Raw genomic sequence first — 20,191 nt, 5'->3', positions numbered from 1 at the left:
TACCTACAAACCATAGAACACATTCACGTGTAATTATATATAGTAGTGGGTGGGGTACTAGAGCAGGTTAATATCACCAGAAGCAATATATAAAAAGCTCAACTTTTCTTATACAAATACAGTCTATTTGTATCAAACAAACATCACTAATGTCCAGATGTATAAAATCACAGGATGGGATCGAGGGCCGGCTCGCCCCCCTTTCTTCTGAATACCCACCACTCATTATATAAAGAGTTAACTGGTGAATCTTATATCTGCTCATAAAACGCTGGCAAAAAAGTTAAAACTTTTTTTTCTTCCTTATCATGCAATAATAGAGGATATGGAGTGAGATACAGTACTTGCCATTAGATACTCGCTGTCACCATTAATATTAGCACTTCGGACATAGGAGGTCCACAGTAAGCACCAGCTGACACTGGGTCTCTCCTGCAGACAGTCAGCCCGATTGGTTAGAATCTCACAAACCGGCCCTTCCACAAAACTCATCCTACTATAGTTTCCCACAAGTGGAGAACAGGTAGTGTTATACTTCACCACAACTCAGCGATAAAACGCCAATATGGAGATCCGTCCTCACGAGTGGAATTGTGTAGAAGCTCACCTGAACATAGTATCCAGTGTGGGTACCTGCATATAACACGTGACTATCAAAGACCTAATTGTTGGAACGCATTTGCTTAATAAATGAGTCATCTCCTAGTCCGACATCCGGACGAGGATCGATGTCTGGAGGAACCCATGGTCCACATAAAACAATGTGCTAGGATCCAATGATGTACACGTCAGGACTTTGTATTTCTCTAATGTATTAAGGGATGGATATATGTTGTTATAGGAAGGTGTCTGTATAATAGTGATAGCAAGTCTACCTGCAGATCTCAGCTTTCAGTACAGTTCATCAACACAGGCCTGTAACACAGAATGTAAACTGCTTTCATCTGTCCACCACTCCTAATACCATCTGTCAGCATCCAAACGGAGCCCACTGCTAGCTACACCTCTAACAGATGTCATCTAACATTATCTTCGTTGGAGCCTCTTTTATCTGCTGTGCAGACATGAAGAGTGAACTAGACATATTAAGTATGGTGATCTAGAACCATTCTGATAGAGACAAACTGGTCCAACTAGATTGGAGGGAATGTTCCACCTACCCAGCTGGAGGGTCAAAGACTGACCAGCTCTTCTGGCTTCTCGCTAACTCTTTATTTATCCTAAAGCAATGAACAGATGAAGATTGTATGATCAAGCAACGGACCTTTCTAACACTATTAGGGGCATATTCAATTAGCTTTCTGGTTCGCGGTAACGCGTGTTACCGCGAAACCTGCGCAGTATTGCCGGTAATACGGTACCGCAATAACGCGGATTTTCGTACGCAACCCTATGAGGTGCGAACAAAAATCCACACTATTGCGGTACCGTGGATTGACTTTGCGGGCCGTTCCGGCGCAATCCAGCAAACCGGAAAGCTAATTGAATATGCCCCTTGGAGTGAGTTTCAATTATACATTTTGCACCAGAAAGTTACCACCTTTTACACAATTTCACACAAGACAACTACCCCCTGACCAACATAGTTGTGTGACAGGATCATTTAGCTTATGAGTCACTTTTACCTTTGCAGCCTGGCTGGGCCGAAATGCAAAATGTAGCCCAGTGTCAAACTCCCATTGTCCCATAGACTGTAAGCTTACGAGCAGGGTCCTCTCACCTCTGTCTGTTTTACCGTTTGTTTATTAGTTTACTGTGTTTATCCCTAATTGTAAAGCGCTACGGAATATGTTGGTACTATATAAATAAATGATTATGTTGTAAAGTACTAATAATGCTATAACCAGGAACAGGTTCCAAGTGACTACACTTCTCAGCCTCCTACGGTAGTAACCAAGCATCCATAATCTGTAAGCAGTACCCAATGGCCTCTCCCATGTGAGGTTACCAGCGTTATACAACAGGATTTATCTCTGTGTGATTAGTACCTGTAAGCAAGTCTTTATCTTGATGGAACAGTAAGTGTAACATTTGGGAGACACCTTATTTAGTTTCCCAGATTGCGTTCTGTACTATCGAAATAAAAGGAACATATTTACAGTTGTTTTCCTTGTATGCAACTAGTTTATTCATTTTAGAATTGAATGTGTAATACTGCAGGTCTTTATTACAGAGACTTTAAGAGACTACTAGATCTGAGACTGATCCCCCAACAATAACTATCACCACCCAGAGGCCGTGGTATTTATCATTCTCCCATCACAGACACAGGGCATTGTGGCTGTTATAAGTCACTCACCAAGAGATCCACAACAGGGCGACAGATGCATTATGAATTCTCCTGTTGTGTTACTGGTTATATCTGGAAAAGAGATTTTTTTTTTACTTCTGTGGCAATTTGTAAAAGTCCTTTAATGGCACTGAGGAACCCCATTTTATTTTCTGTTCCAATATTGTTTCCCAGCGGAAGGAACAGGAATCTGGAAGGATCTCAGTGCCGGTGGTTACTCTGGTATACAGGCACCAAGAGACTCCTAAAGGGGACTAATTCACTCAGGCACGAGGTCCGCTAGCAGCCTGGAGGATGCTTACAATAAGCCTCACTAGACGAGTGATGTTTTCTGTACTACAACTGCTGTATTTTTGGGCGCAGAAACACTTTACACCTGATTGAACCAGCTCTTTTGCAGTTTCAGCATTAGAGAACGGCACCTCCTTTAACAAAGGTTACAATTGAAAGTGGAAAATACAACTCCTTACCCATAGCTACCATTAGCTTGTAGGTGCGTCTGCTCCTCCGCACATCAACAGGACTCTACATGCAACACTAATTATATTCCCCCTACACCTATAGAATCCTTACCTACAAGACCCTCACCACTGCCCCTTATATCTCCAACCATACTCCCTCCCGCTCCCTGCAACCGGCCAATAACAAACACACATCGGAATCCAAAACTTCTCCTGTGCTGCCCCCTCCTCCACCGCTTAATCCAACTGTCCCCCTTAAACCGGGGCACTTAACTCATCTGTTCCTCAAAGTCTACCAGCCATCCACCTAACCTTCCCCATCCCTGAATCTCTTCCACATGATCCCCTTGTAGGGTCTGCAGTCTGTTTCCCTTTAGGATGTAAGCTCTTACAACAAGCAGGGCCCCATTCCCTCCCAGTACTATCCCTATTTCTCTGATCCACCCTCACTGTATTGGCTATGCTTGGAGCTATTGGTTTCTCATTAATTGCTTCACCCTGTAGTGTCAACTGTTTGTACCCTGTAAAGCGCTGCACAAGTCTTGAGGCATCTTATAAATAAAGGATAACATTTGTTCTGTAGTTGTGCAAATTGAATGTTATTTTTATATGTACTTATGAGGCTTCTGGCAGTCCTTCAATGGGATTACTGACAGGAAGTCAGCCGTGTGTGCGGGGTGCGATATAATCCTACAAAGTACCACATGGAGGCAGAAAATAATCAGACAGGGCAGACAAAGTGTTAAAGTGAAACTTTATTTCCGGTACCAGAATGACAGTTTATGCGACCAGGGCTGAAGCTGTGGAGGATTCGCTGGAAGAGAGAAACACACAGTAAGTAACTAGGAGACAACCCCACAAGCCCCCGCCCAGCTATCTGCAAGGGGTCACTTACTACTTCCAGTTGGGTGGGAGCACTCTCCTGGTCTTGTAGTAACGAGCCAATCGGTGGATTCTGCTTTCAATAAGAATCAGACGGAACTTGGCATCTTTATCCTGAGACACGGAGACGACACAGTTACACATGTCCCAAACATTTTACTGTATGTAAATTATACAGTGTCCATTCAACAAGTCTATACGGTCCTTATCAGGAGGCCCCCACCTTGTTCAATCTGATGAATGGGAAGCTCATTAAGGAGGGGCCACTATTGCTATCAGTATAAAAACAGCCCATCAAACAGGTGGGTACCACTGATAAGGACAGTTAGAGGTGTAATGTGTTACCACATTGAATGAGTTATCCTTGAGGATTCCTAACAAAAACCCTGCAGATCTCAGATCAACCACAAGAGTTTGGAGCAAGAGGACAGAACAAAGCACTAATTCCAGTATCAGGATTGTAGCCCTCAACACACCTCAGCAATACTATGAAAACTGGGTAATACCAGGACAGAGATACCAGACTAACAGATGCAGCAATCACAGAAACAGATGGGACTAATTCCAAAACGCAATCAAATATCCAGCATGTAGTTAGAGGTCTCCGCTGTATGAAATACAAAAACCATGTCCAGCATTGTTGTGAGCATTAATAAATTAAGCGATAGACCTTTTGTAATGAGAGTAAACATACAGGGGCCTAATTGGAGTATGAAATTACATCTATCTTTTTCATGCACAATCACAATGCCCAAAGATATCAATGTGAACGGTCTCTGCATTCCCACTCAGAGTCATCCCTAGATGGGCGGTCATAGTATCCACAGTAATTAAGGCGATTCAAATTAAACAGGAAGAGATAGGTGGAATGAGAAGACCACGAAAGCCCTGGTATTACAGTCCCAATACACATGCTTCAGAAAATCTGTCCAGCATTCAGCCTGTTCTACGTCCCAAAGAAAGACCATTGCTTAGCAGAGCGGTGCTTCTCTATCTATCATCATTCTGGTAAAGGCCTTGTACGATTAGCTGGATAATGTCCACAGTAACAGGGATGTACATTCTGATTGGAGGATTCACACATAGGGGAGAACATTGTCTATGTCACAGAAATAGGTCAACTTGGACCAGGTAGATAAATAAAAGTCTGATGTCAAAACGCTGTAAATAAAACTCCAATCACTCAATGCCAGATAGTACAACTATACAGCAGGGAGAATTCTGCACAACGTGTAACAAATAAGCAATTAGCCTTAACTGATAGTTTAATATAGAGAAGAAACGTGTCCATGTAGCTGACAAATTCTGCTCTAATAGTGAAAATAGTGTCTAGTGCCATAGACTAATATACGCGTCTAGTTAGACTGAATGTGCAATAAGAGATGAAAAAACATTAAAACAGTTAATTCAATCATCATCAACATTTATTTATATAGCGCCAGCAAATTTCGTAGCGCTTTACAATTGGATTAATTCAAGGAGACGGATTAGAAAACAGCAGAATCGCATACAAGCGCGGAGCGCGACCCACCTTCCTGTTCCTCTCCAGATGTTTGCGAACAGCGACGGCCTTCTTAATCAGGTGATAGAGATCCTCGGGCAGGTCTGGGGCCAGTCCCTTGGACTTCAGGATCCTCAGGATTTTGTTGCCAGTTACAAAGCGAACCTGGGCAACGCCATGTGAATCCCTCAGGATAACACCTTGGCAAGTAAAAGGCCAAAATAGTTTAGAATATGATGAAAGATGATGACCTGCTCCTATCCCCTAATCAATAGGCCCAACTCTGGGAGTACCCAGTCAGCAAGGTGAAAGCTCTCCCACACCTCACTAGTAAAACGCTTCCACTAAGTTACCCAGATACGGATGGGGGCTCTCAGAATCTCATACAAGTTGTACAGTCTGCCGTTGTCTCAACAACACCCCCCCCCCCCCCTTCCTTAAAACATTAACAAGATTGTGTTTGAGAACTATACACACACAAAACATGTGTCCCATGGCAAATCTGTCACCAGCCCATGGAGAAGGAATGAGGAGAGCAGACCTATGTGTGCTGAACTCCGCTGTCACCTGGCCACCTCCATCACATACAGCTTCGCCTGATAACCACACAATGACAGTAAGATCACCCTCCAGTGCACTCACCAATTTGAGATGGGGTGAGACCCTTCTTGGCGAGCTTGTAGATCTGCTCTTTCACGTCATCAGACGTCAGTTTCAGCCACTGAAATTATTAGTTATAACCCACAATTAAAGAAAATCCACTATGGACATCCAACAATGAGCATCTCCGATAAAGGATTTGAGATGCAGTTTGTGTAACTTCCTGGGACAAGCATGCACACAATATATATCCCAGGTAACCGTCCATATAAAAGCAGCCAAATCATAGTTAGTCCGACTAGAGAGCAGATTTATAGCAACATATAGGGCACTGCCAGCCATGTACAGACTGCAGGCTTATGGCAATAAATATGGATGGAAAGGAGATCACCAACATGCCAGTTATAACGCCACAGAACGGCTGCAATGCTTAATGATCTAATTGTACTAGATAGGATTATTTAATGTCAGAAGCTGTGTGATTGCACCAACAGGCTGCAGGAAGCGAGCGTGTTGCTCGGTACCCATGAGTGTGGCCAAGCTGAACAGAGACCGTGGCCCAGGACTGCGTATACAGCCAGCGCCAGTCAGTCTATAGAACTCTGTACATAGAAACACATCTATGAGGTCTGTAGCGGAGTCTATCAGAAGAGCTGCATCTAGTTACATAGAACAAGAGATTATTACAAGGAGACTGATGTATAAAATCTCACACGGGGTAATTACTGCACTGTAATAACTTCTCCAGAGGAACATATGTAAAGGTAGAAGAGCACTTACTGTTGGGACACTGCGCCTGTATGGGAGAGCAGACTGGGACAGGCCCTTTCTGTGGACACAAGTTACAGAAATAGGATGTTAGGACATTGCAGAGTTCAAGCACACAGCTACAATACTAAATTATATATATATATATACACACACACACACACACAGAAAGTAGAGGTACAATATAGAAGTACATTGTGATATATATAAAATTCCTGAGGGGTGTTCTGTTTCTTCCAAAAGCATTAGTTTCTGCCACCCCTGATGGTCCAGTCATCCAATACCCTTTCTGTGAAGTAGTTTTTCCTCACACCTCCTCTTCCCTACAGTTATATTCTAGTTATATTATTGCAAAACGTAACATATCAGACTTGTAGCATTACAGCACTAATATATATATATATATCTATCTACATGGGGCATTATGTATATGAGATACAAGTCATATAAGGTATTCAAAGGCTTATTTAACAAGCTTCGCATTTTAGCGGTGACAGATGACTTAACGGAACAATTTATCATTAAAGTCACGTCAGGAGCAGACACCCGATAAGGGGCTGCCCCGGCGGTGACTCCTCACATGTAACCAGACCGCTGACCGGGCTGAATGTACCGGGGGCTGCGGAGCTCGGTGATGGCTCCTGGGCCGGACGTGTGTTATAGAGCAGCCGGCCCCTCGTGCGGGGAGGCCCCACAGGACGCGTCAGACTATTCACGGACATAGAGACACGAGGGATCGGTCAGGGAGCCCCCAGTGCCCGCCGTCCTACCTCCCCCACCCCCGGGTGACGGCTGCCCCCTCCCCGGCCGGTCCTGGCCCCCGGGATCCCCGCTTACCCCGGAGCGTGCATGCGACCCATGATGGCGGCTGTGAGGAAAAGAGAGACCGGAAGCGGGAGGGCGGCAGATTACTAGCTGGGGAGGAAGTGCGTCACATAGGGGGCGGGGTCAGACACGCCTCCACCATTGCCCGAATTACCCGAAGTCACCTGCGCTGACAGCCCCACGTGACGTATAGAGACCCCGCCCCCCAACAGAGAGAGACAGAGAGAGACAGAGAGAGAGAGAGAGACAGAGAGAGAGAGACAGAGAGAGAGAGACAGAGAGAGAGAGACAGAGAGAGAGAGACAGAGAGAGAGACAGAGACAGAGACAGAGAGACAGAGAGACAGAGAGAGAGAGAGAGAGAGAGAGATATATATATATATATATATATAATACAACAAAGCTCTGTACCCTGATATGTACCTGAGTCTGAGCCGGGGTAGTATGTAACACAGCGGCCCCCTTATTATTCCTGGTATCTACCCCTCAATGTGAGCACCTCCCAGCAGTCCGGGGTATTAGTAGATGGTGCTGGGACTGGATATAATGTAGTTGGAGATAATTCCATATATACGGGCTCCCTGCAGCCTGCAGATTACCCCAGTAGCCCGCAGAGTACTCAGTACAGACGTGATCATTATTACCATGGGGTGTGGGGGGCAGATATAGCACTACCAGGGGGGGCAGATATAGCACTACCATGGGGGGTGGAGGGCAGATATAGCACTACCATGGGGGGTGGGGGCAGATATAGCATTACCATGGGGGGTGGAGGGCAGATATAGCACTACCATGGGGGGTGGAGGGCAGATATAGCACTACCATGGGGGGTGGAGGGCAGATATAGCACTACCATGGGGGGTGGAGGGCAGATATAGCACTACCATGGGGGGTGGAGGGCAGATATAGCACTACCATGGGGGGTGGGGGGCAGATATAGCACTACCATGGGGGGTGGGGGGCAGATATAGCACTACCATGGGGGGTGGGGGCAGATATAGCACTACCATGGGGGGTGGAGGGCAGATATAACACTACCATGGGGGGCAGATATAGCACTACCATGGGGGGCAGATATAGCACTACCATGGGGGGCAGATATAGCACTACCAGGGGGAGCAGATATAGCACTACCAGGGGGGTGGGGGGCAGATATAGCACTACCATGGGGGGTGGGGGGCAGATATAGCACTACCATGGGGGGTGGGGGGCAGATATAGCACTACCATGGGGGGTGGGGGGCAGATATAGCACTACCATGGGGGGTGGGGGGCAGATATAGCACTACCATGGGGGGTGGGGGACAGATATAGCACTACCATGGGGGGTGGGGGACAGATATAGCATTACCATGGGGGGCAGATATAGCACTACCATGGGGGGTGGGGGGCAGATATAACACTACCATGGGGGGTAGATATAGCACTACCATGGGGGGTGGGGGGCAGATATAACACTACCATGGGGGGTAGATATAGCACTACCATGGGGGGTGGGGGGCAGATATAGCACTACCGTGGGGGGCAGATATAGCACTACCATGGGGGGTGGGGGGCAGATATAGCACTACCATGGGGGGTGGGGGGCAGATATAGCACTACCATGGGGGGTAGATATAGCACTACCATGGGGGGTGGGGGACAGATATAGCATTACCATGGGGGGCAGATATAGCACTACCATGGGGGTGGGGGACAGATATAGCACTACCGTGGGGGGCAGATATAGCACTACTATGGGGAGTGGGGGCAGATATAGCACTACCATGGGGGGTGGGGGGCAGATATAGCACTACCGTGGGGGGCAGATATAGCACTACCATGGGGGGTGGAGGGCAGATATAGCACTACCATGGGGGGCAGATATAGCACTACCATGGGGTGGGGGGCAGATAAAGCACTACCGTGGGGGGGGGGAACATAGCACTACCATGGGGTGGGGGCAGATATAGCACTACCATGGGATGGGGCCGCTGTAACTCAAACACTGGGGGGCATGATACAGTCTGTGATACTGAGGGTCCAAGCAGCTGAGTGGCACTTCTGAACCCCCCTTCGTCTTGTTACCCCAAACTGCCTCTGCCTCTAAAACCATTGCCAAATGATAGAATACTTTATTTTAAAGGATACAGTATTTTTTTTTTACATTTTCTTCTCTAATCTCCCCCGAGCTGGAAGGTTGCGGAGATACATGTACCACATCTGTTCTTGTTATATAGTCTTCCCCATGCACCAGGCAGGCGCTGCTGCCAGCGCAGAACATGTGATGTATAGGTGCAGCGACATCTCAATCCCTATAGGTCACATCCACACTGCTATATATCTGTCACATTGAATTGTCTGATTATTTATAGTCCAAATAAAAAAACCATTAGACATGTTCTCTGCAGAAGCTTCCTCACTATAATATTACTTTGAAGACAAAATATTGCCATTAAATTTCCAAACACTAGATCGGTTATTATCTGCAGAGCAACATTATACAAATGCTGCAAAGACTTAGTCTCCGATTTGTCCTGTTTTTCAGCAATAAATAGTAACCTTTCCTTCTCCATTGTTAGTGTAAGAATGAGAGACCAAGAAACTCCTATTACTAGGTCACACTGACACATATATAGACAATAAGGGACACCGATATGAATGCAAAACTAGCAAAAATTTATTTCAACAAAAATGAGCAATATGATGTTTTGGCCAGTATATGAAACTGATCGGAAAATCTGGAATTCATCTCCGGCAGAGTTAATATAATGTATCTGACCTAATTCGGATTATGTGGGGCCACAGTAAGTAAACAGATTTATTAAAACAGTTAGTCAGACAACCTGAACAGACACACAATAAATACAATGTACATTTTATACACAATATCGCACAGTTGTGTGACGCTGATTTTTCTAACACTACACTGAGTACTGGAATAATTTTACTTTAATAGAAAGGGAGCAAAGATTTAGCATCCTAATTGCAGTTATTACTCGGAATGAGACAGATTTCTCTTTACAATAACTCTATTGGGACCTTTACTGCAGTGCAGCTGTATTGCTATGCCCAGAAATAGTAACATATATCCATTTTCCTGTATATCTCAATAGTATCAAAACTACTCATGAAATGCATTAAATACAAGTTATTTGTAATAAAATAGAAGCGTCTATAGTACAATCAAACCTTTGGAAAAGTCTCGAGCTTTGGTTGAATGGTTACGTCTACTTTATTCTACGTTTTGTGCTCTTTAGATGAATAAAATAACCGCTTTACCCTCCAAATTCCCTTTGTATAACACACAGAGCAGACAGTAGCTCGACAATCTCTACAAATAGACAGATCACAGACTACAGGCCTCCTGTTTACATACAGAACCCCAGGATGCAGGATTCATATCATAGCAGCCCTATGGCACCTTATAATGACATTCTAGCGGCTGTATTCAAGCTGACTATAAGGAAACAAATGCTACTATACAGATTATTCTGCCCTCTTATAGCTGGGATTGATGAATTCATACTACAGACCCTGAACAACAATATGTGCCCATTCGGTTTAATAAATGTGTATTTAAAAACAGGTTTATATTAATGTACATAGAGAGCGAAGATCATAAGGCTAGATCTTAAAACAATATATACAGCAGACGTTAAACGGGACCAGCGTTGTAGCAGATGTGACGCTTCGTGCTCGCTGGGTGGCGCTCAGATTTCACACATCAATAAGTGGTCCAGGAATGTTCAAGTTACAGGGTTAGTGGACTATGGCAGGACTGACGATATACTAGAATCCACAGCTTACTGAATAGTGGTCATGTTTGGGCAGCGGGGACCTACTGTCCTCTCACTCTTATTCTATTGGTAACTAGTGAGATTATTAGGCAGGATCCAGGCAGTGCTTTCTGTAGTCTAACAGAAACGTTACTTATTAAATGCCACAAAAATAATGTGTTAAACGTCTCTATAGATCAGTCCTTTAGATACACAAAAACATCTACAATAAATTCTTTATGGGCTTGGTCCGACGCAGTCAGCAAATGCTGCGCTTCTCAGAAGTACGGAACTTCTGTCAGTTTGTACCATCCAACCGTCTCCTGTTTCAAGTTGAAATCTTTAAGCGAAAGTGTTAGACCTCCCAGGAAAAAGTTCTCCCGTAAAGACTCTGCGCTGAGGACACTTAGCTGGAGGTCTCTCTGCCGCAAAGTCTCCCTACTGTATCCATTGTACACCAGCTGTGGAGGCAAACAGAAGATGTGTGACGTACGGTGAAAGGAGGGACCGCCAGAGGGCAAGGACGACATTCTAAGCGGGCAGGATGCAAATATATAAACTTCATTTCACTATACAGACATTTTCCTGGGGAGACAAACTAACAAGGATGCTGGTTAGAGATAAATTACCATTTCATTAAACGTTGGATTGCAGGTTTTTCGAGCAATTTTTGTTTTGCGTTTGGATGTCTTGTGAGGGTCCGGGAGCAGGTAGGTTTTCACATAGGGATTTGGGTCTGCGTTGTCTTCAATGACCTGTAATAACAAACATGTTTATACAAAAGCTGCTATTGTCGCCAGAACACAGTGATAAATAAGCCCCATGTAAGAGCCAAACCCGACGGAAGGACGGGCTTCTAGTCTTCAGAACGTACGTAACTCACCAGGTCCTTTATATGCATCACCATGATAAACAGGGTCCCGTTCCGGTATGAGATAGACAGTTTCACTTCCCCTTCGATCTTACCAGATGTTGGACTCAGGGGAGGTTCTCCTGGCACAGGAATAGAGGGAAAAGTTTAACACTGGACAGTATAGGTAAATTACATAGTGTATAGTGGATTAGTTCTGAGAGAGCCGATTACACTACATACCAATATCCCGGACAGCAGCATCACATCCTTCTATCTTGTCATCTCGAGGCAGCGGGTGGAAGAAAGTATAAACCAGATCACACTGTGGAGTGAACGAGGGACAGGTCAGTTTACAACAGCCTGAACGAGGGGGGCACGTCGGTGTTTACAACAGCCTGAACGAGGGGGGCAGGTCGCACCCACCTACCTCTGACACTTCTGGGGAGCTGCTGAGCAAGCTCTGAATGTAGCTGTTTAGCTCCACCTTCCTCTTAGCGGCCACATCCTTAATGTGAGTTCTTCCCAGGACCACTTTATTTGGAAAACTAGGAAGAAAAACAAAGCGGGATGTGAACGTACAGCAGCAATATGGAATGCGAGAGATAAAGCATTGTATAGTGACGTGACCGGTGGGCGCAGAGATGGAGGCTTCTTCTGTAACATAAACTGATCAATCAACCGACAGCACCGGGTCACCGATCATATCCGTTACTGAACAACACACATCAGTCTCATCACTGAAACTCTGCTCGCTGGGAGAAGAATTCACCCGCTAAGCTGACACTCACCCTGGCAGCTTCCACAGCGGAAAGATGATGCTCAGCTTGTTGTGTAGCTCCTGGAACTCATCGAATGTTCGAAAAACAAATGCAGAATCTTCTTGTATTTCCCTTATAACTCTCACTACATAAATCTGCCATAAAACAGTAGGTCAGACATGAGCCAGATTCACAGAACCACATCACACTGAGAACAGGAAATATGGTGGTTACAGAGCACTCCGGACCGGTTCTACCCCCTGTACAGCCGGCATAGTGATTACCTTCATTTCCAAACATAAAATGCAGAATATTCCATATATATATCACATATGATATCACAAACTTACATAATACTTATCGGGATTGTATCTCTTGTGGTAGGTAAAGATTGAGGCCTCTCTGATGCACCCGTCCTGCTTTATAGAATATGTTTTAGGGGAAAACGATAGAATTGCTTCGTCGTTTGAAGGGAGCCCAGAAAATCTCTGAGCGAGGTTGTGAATGAAGAAGTTAAACTTTGTTGCAACACTCCCCAAACTGGACTCAATTAACCTAAAAAGCAACAACAAAGTAACCTTAGTAGATCTCTTAAACACACACATTAAATGTGACTCTGATCGTTCGGTGTTGGCTCTGGAATCATTATGGAGACGTTACACTGTGTCTGTATATTCTTTGTCGCACCTGGTAAAGAAAATTGTGGCTTCGGCATCCGTGGCTTGTGGCTGAAGAGCATCGTGGACATATTTCAGATCCTGAATGCCAGTTAGTTCTGGCAGCCCGGAGGACAGCATCTAGAAGATAGTAACACAGATAACCGCACAGTACTAGGGGCCTACAAGTCTGACACTGAGCACTATAACCCCAGATACAATACTATGTAATACAATACTAGGTTGTACTAGTTACATGTGGAATTAGAGCAGGAAGTGTATTGTATTATGATCTGGAGACAGAAAGGGGGCCAATATATTCTATCAGGGGACTGGTATAAATTATTGCTTAGGTACCGAAATAAATGATTAAATAGCGTGCTTATAAAGTGCCGATACCGATCAATGACTATTGGCTATTAACCCTTATCATGCAGAGGGCGAGATGACATCGGGTGACTGCTGTACAATACGGGGTGTCTGCTCCGATACAATGATGGGACACAGCAGCAACAATGCTTCTACTGGGTGTAGGAATCAGCGATGTGGATTATAGAAAGTCACAGAGCAATCAGGGTCCTATAAATAACATATGGGATCCCTCTGGCGCCCTGACACAGCCATCATATAATGATAATAATGATGTATAATGAGATAGGGAAGCTGATATAAGTATATTCACCAGTGACAGCAGGTTCAGGAAGAGGTTTGTGTGTTTTCTCAGCAAGTTATAAGCCTGACAGCACAGGTCTACGAACAGCTGGAAGCGACTGGTGGGTTTCTCCCCTCCGTTAATAACATACGCCATGTCCGAGGTCAGCACGAAGGGTGCGCGGTCTCTGCAAAAATAAATTTCAGCAACAGCACAATTATCTGAAGACCTGTCCTGTTTTGGTTACTATGATCTTAGTAAAAGTCTTTAAAATTTGCAACAAATATTGATCAATGTTACTGGAGGATGTACAGAGAACTCTGGGAGAGAAAACGCTACATATTTAGATGTAATGGAGGAATGCTCACGTCAGGGCGATAAGTAAATCTCAGACTGGGAAGCGAGTACCCACCAGGTCTGACTTACATACTATAACAACTTAACATACAGACCCAAGAGATTATTTACCTCTTAAAGCTGCCAAACATCTGCGCGTGACCCAGGAACTTCCCAAAGTCGATATGAAACATGTGACCTGAGCTGCGGAGCATGATGTTATCATTGTGGCGGTCACAGATCCCGAGCACGTAGGTGGCCACACAGCAGCCGGCGCAGGAATAGATGAAGTTTTCAGATGCCTGGATATAAAGAGACGTATTGTAAGAAGCAGCTGGAGGTCCAGACCATTCAGTGTCTATATCCCAGGACTCATTACCTTCTCATACTCCTCCTCCGATGGGTTATACTTCCGCAGCCACTCAGCCAGAGGTTTATCCTTGAAGGAGCCGGTCACTCCGTACTCAACCTGGATCTTTCTCAGCGTGTCTGAGGACAGCACCAGCTCCACCAGACCTGGACAAAGATATGGGACATACCGGTTGGGAATGCTGGGAAATGTCTCACAAAGTAAAAACCTAAACGGATAACTACTGATTCCTGTGTATTCCCAGACTGATTATAACACTCTGCTGTGAGAACCAGCTCACGGACATAGATATCTCTTGTCTTTCCCTGAGTTGTGACCAGCAGACTGAAGTGGACCTTTCCTCCCTCCATGATCTCTATCAGGACTCTGTGACCGGTGCACTCATTCAGCTATAATACACCCACAGTCGATGCTGTAACACACACCTCTGTCTTTGCCGGTGGAAAGACATTTGAAGATGACCATCCGCATGTCCAGCCCTTCCTGTAACCACAGCTTGTCCATCATCTTTATCATCTGGAGAGCCAGCATGTCCTGACGCAAGTCTTCTCCCACCTGAAAGACAAAGACAGAGTTAGAGGGAAACGATGGCTGCCAGAGCCAGGAGCGTGTTTAGATTGTTCCCGGGTTACTTGTTACAAGACGGACGACCCCGTTGGGGGGACGTTACCTTAAACATGAAGTTGATTTCCTCCCCCAGGGCATCAGCGTTAACCATGGTCACTTTCAGGGGAACCGCGTTGGAGTTAAAGAAGGAGCATGCCTGCAGGGTGTAAGGACAGACCTTGGAGTCACTTGGTAAGAGGATACTCTGTGACCAGTAGCAGTGCGGCTGAGCAGCACCAGCAGCTCCCACCGTCCAGGATAGACGAGCCCTATGGGAGTGCCGCTGTTTAGAACCCACCTTGACATTGAGCTCTTTGGCTTCTAGGCTGGTGTTGAGCGGCAGACGGATCTTGTTCTTTCTGAAGAGAAGCTGCACACGTTCCATCCCCTCCTGGAGAACCACCTGCACTAATACAATATGCAGAATATTCTGTAAATAACATACATTACACCGTAGGAGTGGGAGTGAGCTCAGTATGTGTCAGCAAGACAGGTTTATGCATAATTCACATGGGTATAGCTTCTTGTCTATGTGCTATTTAAAGTATAATGCCAAAATCCATGACATACATCTATTAATTAGTACATAGCTTTAGATATAGATGTCATAGGAGGTGATCGCTTGCCAGCGGCGGCTCTGTGCCATCTCTACTACCTCTACGACATATGGCGCTAGTCGCCGCCGTATAGAACATATTTGGCACATGTAAGTCTATGGAACAAGCGATAAATATAAGAATCTGACCGGTCTTGCTGAGCTGTTCGCCTGTCTGACTTTTTCTGCAACAACACCGAGCAGCTGGGCCAGTCTGGTCTCTTTCTCCAGTTCCTGACGCAGGCCCTTCCCGCTTATGGAGAGGAGAGCGCCAAGAATCTGCTCGTAGCGGGTCCCGAAGTGGGGGTCATTAAGAGAGTCCTTCAGTAGCCTGAAACGACAGCCCCATTTACATATAAAAGGGAGAATTTACTGACACATAAGTATATATGAACAGTCGTAATCTAGCACTAAGCATTGCTGCCCAGATATAACATTTCTACTAATCCCCCATCACGGAGTCCTCTCTCGTAGACGCCTCTCACGCTCTCTGACCTGTCTGGATACAGTTATTTAATGGTCTATTTTTAGACATTTAAAGATATGGAAAACTCAGTAACCATAATAGGGCACCGGTTGAAATCTAAAAATAAAGCAGACATAATTTAGAGGACAAGGAAATAGGAGGAAGCGCTCACCAGTACAAATAATGTGCAACTCTGATATTCCCCAGAGCTCGGGACAGCAGGAGCTGCACTAATGCGTTATCCAGGTAGATTTCAGATTTCAAAGCCTAAAAACACAGTAACAAGAACAGATTAATATTCAGAAGGTTTCACGTATGAATTACTTCCAGTCAGAATATTCATCCGTACATACATATAGTGTATAAATATAACCCCTCCCACCCCACAAACAGCCATCCGCACATACATATAGTGTGTACACACACATATATATATATATATATATAACCCCCCTCCCACCCCACAAACAGGCACCGTACATAAACCACCTCACCCGGGCTGCACACATTTAAACCGTTTTATTACCCAAAGAATATGATGACCACTGCACAGATCTTCCTAAACTTGTTGTAAAAGTTTATTAATGAGATCATCGTGATCCAACGCTTATTATAATACCCCATAAACAGATTTGTGCAGTCCGGATCAGTATATAATACATACACAAGTGTCACCGTGTGTGTCTATATGTTTATACTAAATAAGCTACAAAGTACAGAAAACAAATAATAAGGCGGAACTTGTAAAATACAAAAATGGATTGGGGGAGACGGAATCTGTGGGGCCTAAATCAAAACGAACGGAAGTGAAACCAAAACTTAAATCCCACCTTACAAACTCCTCCCAATGTACACCTGACCCTGAATGCTAATGAACACACAAAAATAAATAATATATTATATACACACACGAGTGACCGTTCTGACCTGTACAAACTGCGGGAGAAGATCCACCAACTCATCGTCACTCATGGTGTCTTGGATCCACTTTACAGCCGCTATGCGCACGTCCTGATCAGCGAATCTGGTGGCGATACCCATCGTTTATGAACATTTCTTATAATAGAAGCTACAAATAATGGTACTGGTATGAGACCGGTCATGGAGATTCTCCAGGCCGATGGTTCAGTATAAACAAGCGGACACCATCTTTGGAGGTCACTGACCACACGACGCACAGACTGCGCTCACCTAGAGTCCAGCAACTCCAGCGCACACACCGGTGTCAGGGGCGGCCATGAACGGATGAGAGAGTAGATGTCTCCTAGATAAGCCACATCCCATTTTGGGGCACTGGCCAGTAACTTTGGAAGGCAGTCCTTGTGGCTGTGACAGTAAGCACGCTTCTCCCACAGAAACACTTTATCTTCTTTAGGCATCCTGTGGCGGAGTAAAAGATTGTACGTCATATGTTGGTACTTTATAAATGGAAGATGATAACATCATAACTAAACATCACCTATCACCATAAGCTGTATCTAGTGATCACAGTCTGCGTGCAAGGGCAATAAGATGAGCACCTATCACCATAAGCTGTACTTAGCGATTACTGTGAGCGTCTCAGGGCAATAAGATGAGCACCTATCACCATAAGCTGCATCTAGTGATTATTGTGAGCGTCTCAGGGTAATAAGAAGATCGCCTATCACCATAAGCTGCATCTAGTGATCACTGTGAGCGTCTCAGGGCAATAAGATGAGCACCTATCACCATAAGCTGCATCTAGTGATCACTGTGAGCGTCTCAGGGCAATAAGATGAGCACCTATCACCATAAGCTGCATCTAGTGATCACTGTGAGCGTCTCAGGGCAATAAGATGAGCACCTATCACCATAAGCTGCATCTAGTGATCACTGTGAGCGTCTCAGGGCAATAAGATGAGCACCTATCACCATAAGCTGCATCTAGTGATCACTGTGAGCGTCTCAGGGTAATAAGAAGATCGCCTATCACCATAAGCTGCATCTAGTGATCACTGTGAGCGTCTCAGGGCAATAAGATGAGCACCTATCACCATAAGCTGCATCTAGTGATCACTGTGAGCGTCTCAGGACAATAAGAAGATCGCCTATCACCATAAGCTGCATCGAGTGATCACTGTGAGCGTCTCAGGGCAATAAGATGAGCACCTATCACCATAAGCTGCATCTAGTGATCACTGTGAGCGTCTCAGGGCAATAAGATGAGCACCTATCACCATAAGCTGTACTTGGCGATTATTGTGAGCGTCTCAGGGCAATAAGCAGACCACCTACCCGGACGGGAACTCTCTGGTGATCAGCGACAGGAGTCGGTTCTTGGTGTCTTTGTCCAGTGTTTCAATGCTTTTCGGGACGCAGCTCCCTGTGGGTTCTGGAGCTTTATACACAATATCAAATGCGGGAGAGGGGAAATCAACCTAAAATGAGAGATGGAGGTTTTATCTCTGCTCCGGAGAGCTCAGCACGATCTGAGAGGAGTTCTAGGTGGAGATACTCAGCTGTATATGGCATAGTGCGGGTGGGATTTATCCATGTGACTGTCCTGGGGAATGAGGACTAATCTGGTAGAACACCCCCAACAGTGAACACGATACACAAGCAGCGCGGCCGCTCAGTCTCACCTGTAGCACCAGCTTCTGCATCGAGGTGGTTTTCCTGCCTACGGTCCCGGGCGCTGTGCTGGACAGGAACGACGTCCACATGTTTAATAGTCTGGTCCCACTTGTGAGCACCCTGGGAGAAGAACAGAGCGGGGTCACATGATCATTACAGCACCAGTCACTATTCCCAGAGGCTGACATCACTGAGTAATCATCCGTTATACTCATAGTAACATTATGCCCCCTCCCCGCATACACCCCACCTACTCACTGTCACGTTTTGTGCCCCGATGCCTGGGACTGAGGCGGTCTGCAGGGGAGTTATACCCATGGTACAGAAGCCCCCGAGGACCCCACCCAAATGTCACTAATCCTCACTGGTTACTCTGCAGATCATCCAACTCACTCATTTTATCTGGACCACTTACCTCTTAAAGGTGAAGAGAGGTAAAGACACCCGTCCCAGCATCTCAGGGCCCCTCCTCTGTTTATTAGAGTCCGGCGACCCCCCATTGTTTGTATTGAATATCCCGTACAGCCTGAGCTGCAGGACGGACTCCTGGGGCAGCTGTGCAATTTGTATGGGGAAAATTATCCTGAGAAAACAGAATAAATACAACAGTCACTTATAGTAATGATGTTTCCACATAAAAATAACCAACAACCTGCTGTGCATATTACACAGGGAGGGGCCACACCGCGCCCGCATACTACACAGGGCGGGGCCACACCGCGCCCACATATTACACAGGGCAGCACATACAATATCCTACATATGACACTGAATACATACATAATGTTCCTGATGGTCCATATGAGATACTTACAGTTCATCCCATTTAACCAGATAGAAGAAACTCTTATATGTTCCGACTTTCTTAGACTGGACTGGTTTAAACATATCTCTCCCGTTGTGCAGCAGGGAACAGATTAAATAATACTTTTCAAAGCTAACAAAAAAAAAAGGGGGGGGGGTAAAAGTTGGTGACCAGTCAGAAAACGACAGAATAAATAAGAGCACAAGGAACAAACTAGCCAATGGCATTGGGAAACCAATGATCAGACTTAATGCCTATAAATATCGCCATACTTTCATAGAATTACATTTATACACAATGTCCAGCATACACCACTATAAGGAAATGTTATAAAGTCCTGTGTCTGGGGATACTCATGTGCTGTAACATTTACTTCCTGTACTGCTACGTTTAGAAGGTGTCGTGTGTGTGTACGT

General features: G+C 45.3%; 2 protein-coding genes across 4 annotated transcripts in view; both read right to left on the bottom strand.

The window, feature by feature from the left end:
- Positions 1 to 3,488: 3,488 nt before the first annotated feature.
- On the bottom strand, positions 3,489 to 7,408 carry RPS13 (ribosomal protein S13). The gene is made up of 6 exons (XM_075187581.1): positions 7,340 to 7,408; positions 6,515 to 6,563; positions 5,777 to 5,855; positions 5,165 to 5,334; positions 3,647 to 3,747; positions 3,489 to 3,565 (listed from the first exon to the last, which is right to left on the bottom strand). Exons 1-6 carry the CDS (start codon positions 7,360 to 7,362, stop codon positions 3,532 to 3,534), a joined length of 456 nt encoding a protein of 151 aa, XP_075043682.1. The 5' UTR covers positions 7,363 to 7,408; the 3' UTR covers positions 3,489 to 3,531.
- A 2,554-nt stretch (positions 7,409 to 9,962) lies between these two features.
- PIK3C2A (phosphatidylinositol-4-phosphate 3-kinase catalytic subunit type 2 alpha) overlaps positions 9,963 to 20,191 on the bottom strand; it is a 32,122-nt gene continuing 21,893 nt past the window's right edge. For all 3 annotated transcript variants that reach the window (XM_075187579.1, XM_075187578.1, XM_075187580.1), the window contains exons 13-34: positions 19,785 to 19,907; positions 19,386 to 19,553; positions 18,979 to 19,090; positions 18,632 to 18,774; positions 17,567 to 17,755; positions 17,303 to 17,399; positions 16,548 to 16,642; positions 16,060 to 16,240; positions 15,613 to 15,717; positions 15,379 to 15,471; positions 15,134 to 15,263; positions 14,718 to 14,854; positions 14,471 to 14,640; positions 14,033 to 14,189; positions 13,382 to 13,491; positions 13,045 to 13,249; positions 12,725 to 12,849; positions 12,364 to 12,481; positions 12,177 to 12,258; positions 11,967 to 12,076; positions 11,713 to 11,838; positions 9,963 to 11,544 (exon numbers count right to left, since the gene is read on the bottom strand). In XM_075187579.1, the coding sequence (XP_075043680.1) occupies positions 11,362 to 11,544; positions 11,713 to 11,838; positions 11,967 to 12,076; positions 12,177 to 12,258; positions 12,364 to 12,481; positions 12,725 to 12,849; positions 13,045 to 13,249; positions 13,382 to 13,491; positions 14,033 to 14,189; positions 14,471 to 14,640; positions 14,718 to 14,854; positions 15,134 to 15,263; positions 15,379 to 15,471; positions 15,613 to 15,717; positions 16,060 to 16,240; positions 16,548 to 16,642; positions 17,303 to 17,399; positions 17,567 to 17,755; positions 18,632 to 18,774; positions 18,979 to 19,090; positions 19,386 to 19,553; positions 19,785 to 19,907 (2,959 nt within the window). In that variant the 3' untranslated portion in view covers positions 9,963 to 11,361. The remainder of the gene's footprint in view (positions 11,545 to 11,712; positions 11,839 to 11,966; positions 12,077 to 12,176; positions 12,259 to 12,363; positions 12,482 to 12,724; positions 12,850 to 13,044; positions 13,250 to 13,381; positions 13,492 to 14,032; positions 14,190 to 14,470; positions 14,641 to 14,717; positions 14,855 to 15,133; positions 15,264 to 15,378; positions 15,472 to 15,612; positions 15,718 to 16,059; positions 16,241 to 16,547; positions 16,643 to 17,302; positions 17,400 to 17,566; positions 17,756 to 18,631; positions 18,775 to 18,978; positions 19,091 to 19,385; positions 19,554 to 19,784; positions 19,908 to 20,191) is intronic.

The sequence above is a fragment of the Mixophyes fleayi genome, chromosome 10 (assembly GCF_038048845.1).
Source record: "Mixophyes fleayi isolate aMixFle1 chromosome 10, aMixFle1.hap1, whole genome shotgun sequence".
NCBI lineage: Eukaryota > Metazoa > Chordata > Amphibia > Anura > Limnodynastidae > Mixophyes > Mixophyes fleayi.
The sequence above is the reverse complement of the archived record's forward strand: the minus strand, read 5'-3'. Positions and strand labels throughout refer to the sequence as shown.

Excerpts from the sequence above, each read along its gene's own strand:
- RPS13 (XM_075187581.1), bottom strand. The coding sequence starts at position 7,362 with ATGGGTCGCATGCACGCTCCGGG. Across the intron at positions 6,564-7,339 it reads GGTCGCATGCACGCTCCGGG|AAAGGGCCTGTCCCAGTCTG; the intron begins GTAAGCGGGGAT and ends TTGTGTCCACAG. Across the intron at positions 3,566-3,646 it reads CTCCCACCCAACTGGAAGTA|CGAATCCTCCACAGCTTCAG; the intron begins GTAAGTGACCCC and ends TCTCTCTTCCAG.